The sequence below is a fragment of the Eucyclogobius newberryi genome, unplaced genomic scaffold (assembly GCF_026437365.1).
Source record: "Eucyclogobius newberryi isolate DKJ021-1_F unplaced genomic scaffold, fEucNew1.0.hap1 SCAF_3, whole genome shotgun sequence".
Classification (NCBI taxonomy): Eukaryota; Metazoa; Chordata; class Actinopteri; order Gobiiformes; family Gobiidae; genus Eucyclogobius; species Eucyclogobius newberryi.
Genome location: NW_027315945.1, coordinates 41762651 through 41778780, shown reverse-complemented (window position 1 = coordinate 41778780; position 16130 = coordinate 41762651). Strand labels below are relative to the sequence as shown.

General features: G+C 49.5%; 1 protein-coding gene across 1 annotated transcript in view; it reads left to right on the top strand.

Annotated features, from left to right (window-relative positions):
- The window catches only part of pogzb (pogo transposable element derived with ZNF domain b), a 40270-nt gene that overhangs the window by 2662 nt on the left and 21478 nt on the right, over nucleotides 1-16130 (top strand). The window contains exons 2-13 of the mRNA XM_072461558.1: nucleotides 900-1009; nucleotides 2081-2193; nucleotides 2413-2493; nucleotides 2597-2787; nucleotides 3282-3555; nucleotides 3625-3732; nucleotides 6824-7163; nucleotides 8161-8306; nucleotides 8376-8476; nucleotides 9518-9664; nucleotides 10113-10244; nucleotides 15149-15336. Of these exons, the coding sequence (XP_072317659.1) occupies nucleotides 900-1009; nucleotides 2081-2193; nucleotides 2413-2493; nucleotides 2597-2787; nucleotides 3282-3555; nucleotides 3625-3732; nucleotides 6824-7163; nucleotides 8161-8306; nucleotides 8376-8476; nucleotides 9518-9664; nucleotides 10113-10244; nucleotides 15149-15336 (1931 nt within the window). The remainder of the gene's footprint in view (nucleotides 1-899; nucleotides 1010-2080; nucleotides 2194-2412; nucleotides 2494-2596; nucleotides 2788-3281; nucleotides 3556-3624; nucleotides 3733-6823; nucleotides 7164-8160; nucleotides 8307-8375; nucleotides 8477-9517; nucleotides 9665-10112; nucleotides 10245-15148; nucleotides 15337-16130) is intronic.

Genomic DNA, 16130 nt, shown 5'->3' with positions numbered 1-16130 from the left:
AAACCAGGACTAAACCAGGTCTAAACCAGAAACAAACCAGGACTAAACCAGGACTAAACCAGGTCTAAACCAGGACTAAACCAGAAACAAACCAGGTCTAAACCAGGTCTAAACCAGGGCTAAACCAGGACTAAACCAGGACTAAACCAGGTCTAAACCAGGACTAAACCAGGTCTAAACCAGGACTAAACCAGGTCTAAACCAGAAACAAACCAGGACTAAACCAGGACTAAACCAGGACTAAACCAGGTCTAAACCAGAAACAAACCAGGACTAAACCAGGACCTTTTGGACACTGCGTGGTCTGGGTTTGGTCCTGTTTTAGACCAGGTTTTGTCCTCATTTGAAGTGGACTAAATGTGATGGTGGATCAATACCAAAATCAATATATCAATCCCGACTGAGTATTGATACACATGCAAATATATCAGTACTAAATACATATATTTACTTTTCATATGGAGATAATGGTGTTCATAGTCGAGGACGCATTTTAGGACAAAACTTATTAGTATTACGGTAACATGGTATTTAAACGGTGACTTTGACCACGTGACTGCTGACGTCACCACATGCGCTGTTCTGTAACCTTGTAATGTGAGGTTGTTCAGGTGTCATAACAGCGTAATAAGAGTGTAATAACAGCGTAATAACAGCGTAATAACAGCGTGTGGAGGGACAAAGGATGACGGGCCGTGCGGCGGGAGGAGCCTGCCGCGGCTCCACGTGCCTGTCCCGGGGCTTGTGTCCGCCTCAGAGCCGCGTGAGCCGCGTGAGCTCCGGGACACTCTGTCATCTTTGTCCCTGTGGAAAATAAACGTGTTGTTTGCGTCTCAAAGTGAAGTATTTGCGTGTTTGTGTTACTCGTCGTCCGCCATGTTGATGACGTCAGCGCGTAGATCCCGCCCCCGCTACTAACAAACCCAAAATGGCGGCTGCATCTGTTCCGTCACATCCCTGAGCCCCACGCGCCCCTGTTCCCGCACCTTTCCCGCAGCAGCAGCGGCACGTGACCACGTGTGCGTGCCCCGCGTGTGCGTGGGGCCGTGTCCCGTGTCACGGAGCCTTAAACCCGCGTTTAACTGGCTCTAAACCCGCTTTAAAGCAGAAGACGCTGTGAAGCCCTAGCTCCGCGCACACACGGAGGACGTGACGTAGAGCACGTACAGCCAATCACAGCGCAGAGAGCTGCAGCGCGTCTGAAACTGCCGCAGAAACTGCGCTAAAACCAGGTAAAGACTCTATTGTTTTGGCCCGGTTCGGCCCGGTTCCGCTGCCCGGGCCGCAGTGCTCGGGCTCGGGTCACACTGGGCTCTGAACACCGGGGGTCGCTCGTGGGTTACCGGAGTAAACACGCCCCGTGGAGGCACCGGAGCAGCGGACCAATTACTGCGGTCTGACCGAGCTGAGGCGCGCTGTTCCGGGCAGAGAGCGGCCCGAGGACCCGGGGAGGGACCGATTATGATCAGATACTGTCCCCAACGTCACGTGGGCTTTAGTCACTTATTCAGCCAAAGACTGACTCAAAGTAGTTACGGCTCATAATAACGACCCGGCACAAACACAAGTTATTACAGCGTAATAACATGTGAATAACATGTTATTGCAGCGTAACATGATACATGTTATTATACATGACGTATGTGTCATAATGTGAAAATATGAATAGATTTAGTTTGTGTTGTTTTGACAGACAGCAGCACGATGGTCACATGTTTATTGTTTATTTGTTTCTCAGAACGATGGTCACATGTTTATTGTTTGTTTATTTCTCAGAACAATGGACACATGTTTATTGTTTGTTTGTTTCTCAGAACGATGGGCACATGTTTATTGTTTGTTTGTTTCTCAGAACGATGGGCACATGTTTATTGTTTGTTTCTCAGAATGATGGACACATGTTAATTGTTTGTTTGTTTCTCAGAACGATGGGCACATGTTAATTGTTTGTTTGTTTCTCAGAACGATGGGCACATGTTTATTGTTTGTTTGTTTCTCAGAACGATGGGCACATGTTTATTGTTTGTTTGTTTCTCAGAACGATGGTCACATGTTTATTGTTTGTTTGTTTGTTTCTCAGAACGATGGACACGCAGCTGTTCATGGAGTGTGAGGAGGAGGAGCTGGAGCCATGGCAACAGGTCGACGACACTGTGGACGAGGACGACGACTTTATGGACTACACACAACCAGGTCTAAACCAGGACTAAACTGGGACTGAACCGGGTCTGAACCGGGTCTAAACCAGGACTAAACCAGGTCCTAAACCAGGTCCTAAACCAGGTCCTAAACCAGGTCCTAAACCAGGTCCTAAACCAGGACTAAACCAGGACTAAACCAGCAGAGGGCACAGACAGCAGAAGAAGAACAAAAGGACATTAAACTGACTGGCTTGTGTCTCTGTGTATTCAGTGGAGGACAGCCCCCAGTCTACCCCGCCCTCCGGGTCCCCACCCCCAGCCCCGCCCCCAGCCCCGCCCCCTGCACTTCAAGGTGAGTTCTCAATAATGACTGTATAATAATTATTAATGAATTATAAAAATGTATGTATTATTTACTCAGACTGATCTGGTGTTTAAATGTGTTTCTGGTCCAGTCCAGACTCACATCCCAGTCTCCATGCCCACCGCCTCCGTCACCGTGGAAACACCCTCAGTCATCAGCAAGACCAAGACCACCACCACAATCGTCAAGACCACGCCCACCACCACCAAAGTCCCGGCCATCCTCCAGCAGGGCACGCCCCTCATCCTGTCCCAGCTTCCACAGGGAACTTTCATTGTACAGGTGCTAAACCGGGTCTAAACCGGGTCTAAACCGGGTCTAAACCGGGTCCAAACCGGGTCCAAACCGGGTTTAAACCGGGTCCAAACCGGGTCCAAACCGGGTCCAAACTGGTTCTAAACCGGGACTAAACCGGGTCTAAACTGGGTCTAAACCGGGTCTAAACTAGGTCTAAACTGGGTCTAAACTGGGTCTAAACTGGGTTTAAACCGGGTCCAAACCGGGACTAAACCGGGACTAAACCGGGTCTAAACCGGGTCTATACTGACACTAACAAGGACTGAGGTGGACCTTGGAATTCAATTATTTTATTATCAAATGTTTCTTTTGGACAATATTTAAAATAGGATTTGGATTAAGATTAGGATTATGTTTATGGAATGTAACTCTTATTTTATCACACGAAGTATCACCTGAGAGAATATTTGGCCTTGCGAGTTCCACTAGATCTAAACCAGGTCCAAACCAAACGCTCAAAACAAACTGTTCCGTTTCAGGGTTTTCCTATGATGAACTCTGGGACTCCTCTGGTCTTTAATCTCTCTCCGGGTTCCACGGTTCTGCAGCCGGGCCAAACCTTTGTGAACACGGGTGAGATCCTGAAAGCGGGTCAGACCCTCCTAAAGCCGGGTGAGATCCTGAAAGCGGGTCAGACCCTCCTAAAGCCGGGTGAGATCCTGAAAGCGGGTCAGACCCTCCTAAAGCCGGGTGAGATCCTGAAAGCGGGTCAGACTGTGTTCAAACCCGGCCAGTCGCTCACTCTGATCCAGTGTAAGTCTCATTTACATCAGTCTGAACACTGAACACTGTGACATTGTGTAACGTGTCTGTGCTCTACAGCGCCCTCTGTGGGCCAGATGGTGCGTCCTGTTACGCCTGTGGGAGGCCCCGCCCCCTCTACACCTGGACTCATGCATCTGACCATCCGCACCAGCACACCTGAGCGAGGTGAGAAGCAGCCAATCACTGCACAGCGTCTATTTTATCTACTACTGTGCTTTTGTCACTCTGTGTTTCACTCTGTGTTTCACTCTGTGTTTCACTCTGTGTTTCACTCTGTGTTTCACTCTGTTTCACTCTGTGTATCACTCTGTTTCACTCTGTGTTTCACTCTGTGTATCACTCTGTTTCACTCTGTGTATCACTCTGTTTCACTCTGTGTTTCACTCTGTGTATCACTCTGTTTCACTCTGTGTATCACTCTGTTTCACTCTGTGTTTCACTCTGTGTATCACTCTGTTTCACTCTGTGTTTCACTCTGTGTATCACTCTGTTTCACTCTGTGTTTCACTCTGTGTATCACTGTTTCACTCTGTGTTTCACTGTATCACTCTGTGTTTCACTCTTGTGTTTCACTCTGTGTTTCACTCTTGTGTATCACTCTGTGTATCACTCTGTGTATCACTCTGTGTTTCACTCTGTGTTTCACTCTGTGTTTCACTCTGTTTCACTCTGTGTATCACTGTTTCACTCTTTGTATCACTCTGTGTTTCACTCTTGTGTTTCACTCTGTGTATCACTCTGTGTTTCACTCTGTGTATCACTCTGTGTTTCACTCTGTGTTTCACTCTGTGTTTCACTCTTGTGTTTCACTCTGTGTTTCACTCTTTGTATCACTCTGTGTTTCACTCTTGTGTATCACTCTGTGTATCACTCTGTGTTTCACTCTGTGTATCACTCTGTTTCACTCTGTGTTTCACTCTTGTGTATCACTCTGTGTATCACTCTGTGTTTCACTCTTGTGTTTCACTATGTGTTTCACTCTGTGTATCACTGTTTCACTCTTTGTATCACTCTGTGTTTCACTCTGTGTATCACTCTGTGTTTCACTCTGTGTTTCACTCTGTGTTTCACTCTGTGTTTCACTCTGTGTATCACTCTGTTTCACTCTTGTGTATCACTCTGTGTATCACTCTGTGTTTCACTCTGTGTTTCACTCTTGTGTTTCACTCTTGTGTTTCACTATGTGTTTCACTCTGTCACTCTGTGTATCACTGTCACTCTGTGTTTCACTCTGTGTATCACTCTGTGTTTCACTCTGTGTTTCACTGTTTCACTCTGTGTTTCACTCTTGTGTATCACTCTGTGTTTCACTCTTGTGTTTCACTCTGTGTTTCACTCTTGTGTTTCACTCTGTGTATCACTCTGTTTCACTCTGTGTTTCACTCTTGTGTATCACTCTGTGTATCACTCTGTGTATCACTCTGTGTTTCACTCTGTGTTTCACTCTGTTTCACTCTGTGTTTCACTCTTGTGTATCACTCTGTGTTTCACTCTGTGTTTCACTCTTGTGTTTCACTCTTGTGTTTCACTCTGTCACTCTGTGTATCACTGTCACTCTGTGTTTCACTCTGTGTTTCACTCTGTGTATCACTGTTTCACTCTGTGTTTCACTGTTTCACTCTGTGTTTCACTCTGTATCACTGTTTCACTCTGTGTTTCACTGTTTCACTCTGTGTTTCACTCTTGTGTATCACTCTGTGTTTCACTCTGTGTTTCACTCTTGTGTTTCACTCTGTGTATCACTCTGTGTTTCACTCTGTGTTTCACTCTGTGTTTCACTCTGTGTTTCACTCTGTGTATCACTCTGTTTCACTCTGTGTTTCACTCTTGTGTATCACTCTGTGTATCACTCTGTGTATCACTCTGTGTTTCACTCTGTGTATCACTGTCACTCTGTGTTTCACTCTGTGTTTCACTCTGTGTATCACTGTTTCACTCTTTGTATCACTCTGTGTTTCACTCTTGTGTTTCACTCTGTGTATCACTCTGTGTATTACTCTGTGTTTCACTCTGTGTTTCACTCTGTGTTTCACTCTTGTGTTTCACTATGTGTTTCACTCTGTCACTCTGTGTATCACTGTCACTCTGTGTTTCACTCTGTGTATCACTCTGTGTTTCACTCTGTGTATCACTGTTTCACTCTGTGTTTCACTGTTTCACTCTGTGTTTCACTCTTGTGTTTCACTCTTGTGTATCACTCTGTGTATCACTCTGTGTATCACTATGTGTTTCACTGTGTTTCACTCTGTGTTTCACTCTGTGTATCACTGTTTCACTCTGTATCACTCTGTGTTTCACTTTTGTGTTTCACTCTTGTGTATCACTCTGTGTTTCACTCTGTGTTTCACTCTGTGTTTCACTCTGTGTTTCACTCTGTGTATCACTCTGTTTCACTCTGTGTTTCACTCTTGTGTATCACTCTGTGTTTCACTCTGTGTTTCACTCTGTGTTTCACTCTGTGTTTCACTCTGTGTTTCACTCTTGTGTTTCACTCTTGTGTTTCACTATGTGTTTCACTCTGTCACTCTGTGTATCACTGTCACTCTGTGTTTCACTCTGTGTTTCACTCTTGTGTTTCACTCTTGTGTATCACTCTGTGTTTCACTCTGTGTTTCACTCTTGTGTATCACTCTGTGTTTCACTCTGTGTTTCACTCTGTGTTTCACTCTTGTGTTTCACTCTTGTGTTTCACTATGTGTTTCACTCTGTCACTCTGTGTATCACTGTCACTCTGTGTTTCACTCTGTGTATCACTCTGTGTTTCACGCTTGTGTTTCACTCTTGTGTTTCACTCTGTCACTGTGTATCACTGTCACTCTGTGTTTCACTCTGTGTATCACTCTGTTTCACTCTGTGTTTCACTCTTGTGTATCACTCTGTGTATCACTCTGTGTATCACTCTGTGTTTCACTCTGTTTCACTCTGTTTCACTCTGTGTATCACTCTTGTGTATCACTCTTGTTTATCACTCTGTGTATCACTCTGTGTATCACTCTGTGTTTCACGCTTGTGTTTCACTCTTGTGTTTCACTATGTGTTTCACTCTGTCACTGTGTATCACTGTCACTCTGTGTTTCACTCTGTGTATCACTCTGTTTCACTCTGTGTTTCACTCTTGTGTTTCACTCTTGTGTTTCACTCTGTCACTGTGTATCACTGTCACTCTGTGTTTCACTCTGTGTATCACTCTGTTTCACTCTGTGTTTCACTCTTGTGTATCACTCTGTGTTTCACTCTGTGTTTCACTCTTTTCCAGTGGCTCCTGTCGGCGGCGTCGCCTCCAGCTCCGCCCTCTCCACCTGCTCGTCCAATGGCACGCCTCGCTCCATCACCATCCAGCTGCCGACGCCCGCCAAGCCCACCTCCAGCCCCGCCCTCATCACCTCCACCTCCAACCGCACCGTGGTCACCTTCACCCCGCCCCCGCAGCTGCCCTCTGACCCCTCTGACCCGTCCCGTGTGGTCATGAGCGTGGAGGAGTTCTACTACGGCTCGCACGACGGTGACGAGCGGCTCCGGGACAGCCACAAGTACACGGCCATGTTGGTCCAGTTCCCCTGCCAAGTGTGCCCCCACCAGGCCAACAACAACCTCAGGTACAGGCCTCCTACAGGCCTCCTACAGCGCCTCCTACAGCGCCTCCTACAGGCTACAGGCCTCCTACAGGCTACAGCGCTTCCTACAGCGCCTCCTACAGGCCTCCTACAGGCGTCCTACAGGCGTCCTACAGGCATCCTACAGGCGTCCTACAGCGTCTCCTACAGGGCCTCCTACAGGCGTCCTACAGCGCCTCCTACAGGGCCTCCTACAGGCTACAGGCCTCCTACAGGGCCTCCTACAGGTTACAGGGCCTCCTACAGTGCCTCCTACAGGCTACAGGCCTCCTACAGGGCCTCCTACAGGTTACAGGGCCTCCTACAGGGCCTCCTACAGGCCTCCTACAGGCTACAGGCCTCTTACAGGCCACCTACAGGTTACAGGCCTCCTACAGGCCTCCTACAGGCTACAGGCCTCCTACAGGCTACAGGCCTCCTACAGGGCCTCCTACAGGGCCTCCTACAGGCCTCCTACAGGCGTCCTACAGGGCCTCCTACAGTGCCTCCTACAGGCTACAGGCCTCCTACAGGGCCTCCTACAGGTTACAGGGCCTCCTACAGTGCCTCCTACAGGCTACAGGCCTCCTACAGGGCCTCCTACAGGTTACAGGGCCTCCTACAGGGCCTCCTACAGGCCTCCTACAGGCTACAGGCCTCTTACAGGCCACCTACAGGTTACAGGCCTCCTACAGGCCTCCTACAGGCTACAGGCCTCCTACAGGCTACAGGCCTCCTACAGGGCCTCCTACAGGGCCTCCTACAGGCCTCCTACAGGCCTCCTACAGGCCTCCTACAGCGCCTCCTACAGGCTACAGGCCTCCTACAGGCTACAGGCCTCCTACAGGGCCTCCTACAGGCTACAGGCCTCCTACAGGGCTTCAGGCCTCCTACAGGGCTTCCTACAGGCCTCCTACAGGCCACCTACAGGCTACAGCGCCTCCTACAGGCCTCCTACAGGCCTCCTACAGGCCAGTTCTCACCCGGTTCTCACCCTCAGGCTGATGCAGCACATGTTGACTCATTGGAAGCCGGTGAATCGTGCCGATGACAGAAAGAGCTGTAAGTTCTGCTACAGACACTTTTCCGTGGCCTCGGACCTTCAGACTCACCTGGAGAAGGTGCACGGCCCCGCCCCCTCCAACAGTAAGAGCCAATCAGAGAGCGGCGTGTGTGCATAGATGAGCAGAGCGTTGACAGTGGTTTGTTCTGCAGGTCTGTGTAGAATCTGTGAGTGGGCCTTCGAAAACGAGCCCGTGTTCTTAAACCACATGAAAACCAATCACAAACCGGGAGAGATGCCCTACATCTGCCAGGTCTGAGCTACTGCTAATGCTGCTGCTAATGCTAATGCTGCTACTAATGCTAATGCTGCTACTGCTAATGCTGCTGCTAATGCTGCTACTGATACTGCTACTGCTAATGCTAATGCTGATGCTGCTACTGCTAATGCTGCTACTGCTAATGCTGCTACTGCTAATGCTACTGCTAATGCTAATGCTGCCACTGCTACTGCTAATGCTGCTGCTAATGCTAATGCTGCTACTGATACTGCTACTGCTAATGCTACTGCTAATGCTGATGCTGCTACTGCTACTGCTAATGCTGCTACTGCTACTGCTACTGCTAATGCTAATGCTGCTACTGCTAATGCTACTGCTAATGCTGCTGCTGCTACTGCTAATGCTGCTAATGCTAATGCTGCTGCTGCAACTACTAATGCTAATGCTGCTACTGCTAATGCTAATGCTACTGCTGTTAACGCTACTGCTACTGCTGCTATTGCTGCTAATGCTAATGCTGCTACTGCTAATGCTGCTAATGCTAATGCTGCTGCTGCTAATGCTACTGCTGCTTTTGCTGCTCATGCTAATGCTACTTCTGCTAATCATTATACAGCTAATATCCATGTCCATGTTTAGTCCTGACTCTGGCACCAGCAGGAGGCCGGTCCATGTTTAGTCCTGACTCTGGCACCAGCAGGAGGCCGGTCCATGTTTAGTCCTGACTCTGGCACCAGCAGGAGGCCGGTCCATGTTTAGTCCTGACTCTGGGCACCAGCAGGAGGCCGGTCCATGTTTAGTCCTGACTCTGGCACCAGCAGGAGGCCGGTCCATGTTTAGTCCTGACTCTGGCACCAGCAGGAGGCCGGTCCATGTTTAGTCCTGACTCTGGCACCAGCAGGAGGCCGGTCCATGTTTAGTCCTGACTCTGGCACCAGCAGGAGGCCGGTCCATGTTTAGTCCTGACTCTGGCACCAGCAGGAGGCCGGTCCATGTTTAGTCCTGACTCTGGCACCAGCAGGAGGCCGGCCCCTGAGGACCTCAGAGATGGTTCACACCAGGATTCTCTTTCAGGTGTGTTTTTACCGCTCCTCGTTCTACTCTGACGTGATCCAACACTTTGCCACGTTCCATCGAGAGACTCGGTTCCTTCTCTGTGTCTTCTGCCTCAAAGTCCTCAAGAACTCTGAGATCTACCAGCAACACTTACTGCGCCACCAGGTGAGCACCAAAGGAACTGTGGCCCCTGGCGTCTGGGGCCCTCATGCCGTGTGGCCCTTGGCGGCTGGGGCCCTCATGCCGTGTGGCCCCTGGCGTCTGGGGCCCTCATGCCGTGTGGCCCCTGGCGTCTGGGGCCCTCATGCCGTGTGGCCCTTGGCGGCTGGGGCCCTCATGCCGTGTGGCCCCTGGCGTCTGGGGCCCTCATGCCGTGTGGCCCCTGGCGTCTGGGGCCCTCATGCCGTGTGGCCCCTGGCGTCTGGGGCCCTCATGCCGTGTGGCCCTTGGCGGCTGGGGCCCTCATGCCGTGTGGCCCCTGGCGTCTGGGGCCCTCATGCCGTGTGGCCCCTGGCAGCTGGGGCCCTCATGCCGTGTGGCCCTTGGCGGCTGGGGCCCTCATGCCGTGTGGCCCCTGGCAGCTGGGGCCCTCATGCCGTGTGGTGTGTTGCAGCACGAGTCGTTCCACTGTAACCGCTGCAGGCTCCAGTTCATCTACGTCCGAGAGAAAGTTCACCACAAAACAGAACATCACCGGAGCTACAAGAGGCCGGCCCGACTGGAGGGGCTGCCCCCGGGGTCAAAGGTACCTGCTGTAGTCCTGCTGTAGGCTTGCTTTAGTCCTGCTTTAGTCCTGCTGTAGGCCTGCTTTAGTCCTGCTTTAGTCCTGCTTTAGTCCTGCTGTAGGCCTGCTTTAGTCCTGCTGTAGGCCTGCTTTGGTCCTGCCTTTAGTCCTGCTTTAGACCTGCTTTAGACCTGCTTTAGTCCTGCTGTAGTCCTGCTTTAGTCCTGCTGTGGTCCTGCTTTAGTCCTGCTGTAGGCCTGCTTTAGTCCTGCCTTTAGTCCTGCTTTAGTCCTGCTTTAGTCCTGCTGTAGGCCTGCTTTAGTCCTGCTGTAGTCCTGCTTTAGTCCTGCTTTAGTCCTGCCTTTAGTCCTGCTTTAGACCTGCTTTAGTCCTGCTGTAGTCCTGCTTTAGTCCTGCTGTAGGCCTGCTTTAGTCCTGCTGTAGTCCTGCTTTAGACCTGCTTTAGTCCTGCTGTAGTCCTGCTTTAGTCCTGCTGTAGTCCTGACGTAGGCCTGCTTTAGACCTGCTGTAGTCCTGACGTAGGCCTGCTTTAGACCTGCTGTAGTCCTGCTTTAGTCCTGCTGTAGTCCTGCTTTAGTCCTGCTGTAGGCCTGCTGTAGGCCTGCTTTAGTCCTGCTTTAGTCCTGCTGTAGTCCTGCTTTAGACCTGCTTTAGTCCTGCTGTAGTCCTGACGTAGGCCTGCTTTAGACCTGCTGTAGTCCTGCTTTAGACCTGCTTTAGACCTGCTGTAGTCCTGACGTAGGCCTGCTTTAGACCTGCTGTAGTCCTGCTTTAGACCTGCTGTAGTCCTGACGTAGGCCTGCTTTAGACCTGCTGTAGTCCTGCTTTAGTCCTGCTTTAGTCCTGCTGTAGGCCTGCTGTAGGCCTGCTTTAGTCCTGCTGTAGTCCTGCTTTAGACCTGCGGTAGTCCTGCTTTAGACCTGCTTTAGTCCTGCTGTAGTCCTGCTTTAGACCTGCTGTAGTCCTGACGTAGGCCTGCTTTAGACCTGCTGTAGTCCTGCTTTAGTCCTGCTGTAGTCCTGACGTAGGCCTGCTTTAGTCCTGCTGTAGTCCTGCTTTAGTCCTGCCTTTAGACCTGCTTTAGTCCTGCTTTAGTCCTGCTTTAGTCCTGCTTTAGACCTGCTTTAGACCTGCTGTAGGCCTGCTTTAGACCTGCTTTAGTCCTGCTGTAGTCCTGCTGTAGTCCTGACGTAGGCCTGCTTTAGGCCTGCTTTAGTCCTGCTGTAGGCCTGCTTTAGTCTTGCTTTCGACCTGCTTTAGTCCTGCTTTAGTCCTGCTTTAGTCCTGCTGTAGGCCTGCTGTAGGCCTGCTTTCGACCTGCTTTCGACCTGCTTTAGACCTGCTGTAGTCCTGCTTTAGTCCTGCTTTAGGCCTGCTTTAGTCCTGCTGTAGTCCTGCTTTAGACCTGCTTTAGTCCTGCTTTAGACCTGCTTTAGACCTGCTTTAGTCCCGCTTTAGACCTGCTTTAGACCTGCTTTAGACCTGCTTTAGTCCCGCTTTAGACCTGCTTTAGTCCTGCTTTAGTCCTGCTTTAGTCCTGCTTTAGTCCCGCTTTAGACCTGCTTTAGTCCTGCTTTAGTCCTGCTTTAGTCCTGCTTTAGTCCCGCTTTAGACCTGCTTTAGTCCTGCTTTAGACCTGCTTTAGACCTGCTTTAGTCCCGCTTTAGACCCGCTTTAGTCCTGCTTTAGACCTGCTTTAGTCCCGCTTTAGACCTGCTTTAGTCCCGCTTTAGACCTGCTTTAGTCCTGCTTTAGACCTGCTTTAGACCTGCTTTAGTCCCGCTTTAGACCTGCTTTAGTCCCGCTTTAGACCTGCTTTAGTCCTGCTTTAGTCCTGCTTTAGTCCTGCTTTAGTCCCGCTTTAGACCTGCTTTAGTCCTGCTTTAGTCCTGCTTTAGTCCCGCTTTAGACCTGCTTTAGTCCTGCTTTAGTCCCGCTTTAGACCTGCTTTAGTCCCGCTTTAGTCCCGCTTTAGACCTGCTGTATCAAATCAAATCAATTTATTTTTGTAAGGCCCAAAATCACAACAACAGTTGCCTCTGAGGGCCACAGGGAGAAATGAATCAACAATGTCTGTGGTGGTGATGGAGTCAGACAATGTCTGTGGTGGCGAGGGACGATGTCCCAGGGTCCTCTGTCCTTAGACTCTCCTTCTCGGCCAGGAAAAACTACAAAAAAAACCTCTTTGGGAAAAAAGCGTAGAAACCTGTGTTAGTTCCAGTGAAGGAGAGATCCCACTCTCACAGACGGACAGACGGACACGAGGAGACTGGAGCTGGACCCACTCTTCAGGCAGAAGAGGGACCGACTGAGGCGAACTGGACCCACTCTTCAGGCAGATGAGGGACCGTCCACACGGGGCAGGGACCACTTCACCAGGGGAGGGGCATCTGGGTCCACAGGTCCTCAGGAGTGAGAGAAAGAAAAGAAGGCGGTGAACAGTTTGCAAGTCGAATCAAAAAATAAATATTGTTTGATAGCATAAGTAGTCAGAAGAAGAGGATAGTGCTCAAGCTGTCATACTTCCCCCAGCATAGTTACTCCTAGGGCAGCGTAGCTGAAGCTGTGGGTTTATGTTTCTGTTCCTAACTAGTCTGACCATAAGCGATTTCGAAGAGGAACGTTTTAAGCCTGGACTTAAATGAAGAGACTGTGTCAGCGTATTTAACATGGGTCGGGAGCTGATTCCATAACACAGGAGCTTGGTAGCTAAACGCTCTACCTCCTACAGTACTTTTAGAGACTCTTGGCACCACCAGAAGCTGTAGGCCTGCTGTAGACCTGCTTTAGGCTCGGTTTAGACCTGCTATAGGCCCGGTGTAGGCTCAGTGTAGGCCCAGTGTAGACCTGCTTTAGTCCCGCTTTAGACCCGCTTTAGACCCGCTTTGGTCCTGCTGTAGTCCTGCTGTAGTCCTGCTTTAGTCCTGCTGTAGTCCTGCTGTAGTCCTGCTGTAGTCCTGCTTTAGACCTGCTTTAGTCCTGCTGTAGTCCTGCTTTAGACCTGCTGTAGTCCTGCTTTAGTCCTGCTGTAGTCCTGCTGTAGTCCTGCTTTAGACCTGCTTTAGTCCTGCTGTAGTCCTGCTTTAGACCTGCTTTAGACCTGCTGTAGTCCTGCTGTAGTCCTGCTTTAGTCCTACTGTAGTCCTGCTTTAGTCCTGCTTTAGACCTGCTTTAGTCCTGCTGTAGTCCTGCTTTAGTCCTACTGTAGTCCTGCTTTAGTCCTGCTTTAGACCTGCTTTAGTCCTGCTTTAGTCCTGCTGTAGTCCTGCTGTAGTCCTGCTTTAGACCTGCTGTAGTCCTGCTTTAGACCTGCTTTAGTCCTGCTGTAGACCTGCTGTAGTCCTGCTTTAGTCCTGCTTTAGTCCTACTGTAGTCCTGCTTTAGTCCTGCTATAGTCCTGCTTTAGTCCTGCTTTAGACCTGCTGTAGTCCTGCTTTAGACCTGCTTTAGTCCTGCTGTAGTCCTGCTTTAGACCTGCTTTAGTCCTGCTTTAGTCCTGCTTTAGACCTGCTATAGTCCTGCTGTAGTCCTGCTTTAGACCTGCTTTAGACCTGCTGTAGTCCTGCTGTAGACCTGCTTTAGTCCTGCTTTAGACCTGCTATAGTCCTGCTGTAGTCCTGCTTTAGTCCTGCTTTAGACCTGCTGTAGTCCTGCTTTAGTCCTGCTTTAGACCTGCTTTAGTCCTGCTTTAGACCTGCTTTAGTCCTGCTGTAGTCCTGCTGTAGTCCTGCTGTAGGCCTGCTTTAGTCCTGCTTTAGACCTGCTGTAGTCCTGCTTTAGTCCTGCTTTAGACCTGCTTTAGTCCTGCTTTAGACCTGCTTTAGACCTGCTTTAGACCTGCTGTAGTCCTGCTGTAGTCCTGCTTTAGTCCTGCTTTAGACCTGCTGTAGTCCTGCTTTAGTCCTGCTTTAGACCTGCTGTAGTCCTGCTGTAGACCTGCTTTAGTCCTGCTTTAGTCCTGCTTTAGACCTGCTTTAGTCCTGCTTTAGACCTGCTTTAGTCCTGCTTTAGTCCTGCTTTAGACCTGCTTTAGTCCTGCTTTAGACCTGCTTTAGTCCTGCTTTAGACCTGCTTTAGTCCTGCTTTAGTCCTGCTTTAGTCCTGCTTTAGACCTGCTTTAGACCTGCTTTAGACCTGCTGTAGTCCTGCTGTAGTCCTGCTTTAGTCCTGCTTTAGACCGGCTTTAGTCCTGCTTTAGTCCTGGTTTACACCTGCTTTAGTCCTGCTTTAGTCCTGCTTTAGACCTGCTTTAGTCCTGCTTTAGTCCTGCTTTAGTCCTGGTTTACACCTGCTTTAGTCCTGCTTTAGTCCTGCTTTAGACCTGCTTTAGTCCTGCTTTAGACCTGCTTTAGTCCTGCTGTAGACCTGCTTTAAGCTCAGTTTAGACCTGCTATAGGCCCGGTGTAGGCTCAGTGTAGGCCCAGTGTAGACCTGATGTAGACCCGGTGTATGCTCAGCGTAGACTCGGTGTAGGCCCAGTGTAGGCTCAGCGCAGGCTCGACGTAGACATGATGTAGGCCCAGTGTTGACCTGATGTAGACAACTGAATGTGTTTCTATGCTGACCCAGCGGGTCCAGCTCCAGTCTCCTCGTGTCCGTCTGTCCGTCTGTGAGAGTCGGATCTCTCCTTCACTGGAACTCCTCCAGGTTTCTACGCTTTTTTCCCAAAGAGGTTTTTTTTGTAGTTTTTCCTGGCCGAGAAGGAGAGTCTAAGGACAGAGGACCCTGGGACATCGTCCCTCGCCACCACAGACATTGTCTGACTCCATCGCCACCACAGACATTGTTGATTCATTTCTCCCTGTGGCCCTCAGAGGCAACTGTTGTTGTGATTTTGGGCCTTACAAAAATAAATTGATTTGATTTGATTTGATGAGGCTTTACACTGACCTTCTCTTCTGTAGGTCACCATTCGCACGTTCGGCCGTCGCAGGGCCGTCCTCCCGTCAGACCTTCCCCGCCCCTTACAAACTGGCCACACCCCCTTTAACACAAACATGATCCAGCCAATCAGCATCAAGTTGGAGCCTCAGCCCCTCCCCATCGTGAAACCACGCTCCGCCCACAGGAAGCAGATCGCCCCCAAGCACAGGTGAGAGAGGGAGGGCATCTGACACTGTACAGGTGATGGGGGCGGGGCAGGAACATTGGTTACTATGGCAACACGTGATTATTGTATGTGACAGCTAAAAGGTCACAGGTTCGACTCTCTACAGTCCTGACCAAGACCAGCTGAAGGTTAGATGCAGAGGTCGATGAACTTTGACCTCTAGAACTGACTTTAGTGTCGCCTTTAATGTGTGTCACCTTTAACGTGTGTCACCTTTAACATGTTTAACATGTGTCACCTTTAACATGTGTCACCTTTAACGTGTGTCACCTTTAACATGTGTCACCTTTTACTTGTTTAACATGTGTCACCTTTAACATGTTTAACGTGTGTCACCTTTAACATGTTTAACATGTGTCACCTTTAACATGTGTCACCTTTAACATGTTTAACATGTGTCACCTTTAACATGTGTCACCTTTAACGTGTGTCACCTTTAACGTGTGTCACCTTTAACATGTTTAACATGTGTCACCTTTAACATGTGTCACCTTTAACGTGTGTCACCTTTAACGTGTGTCACCTTTAACATGTTTAACATGTGTCACCTTTAACATGTGTCACCTTTAACGTGTGTCACCTTTAACGTGTGTCACCTTTAACATGTTTAACATGTGTCACCTTTAACATGTGTCACCTTTAACGTGTGTCACCTTTAACATGTGTCACCTTTAACGTGTGTCACCTTTTACTTGTTTAACATGTGTCACCTTTAACATGTTTAACGTGTGTCACCTTTAACATGTTTAACGTGTGTCACCTTTAACATGTTTAAC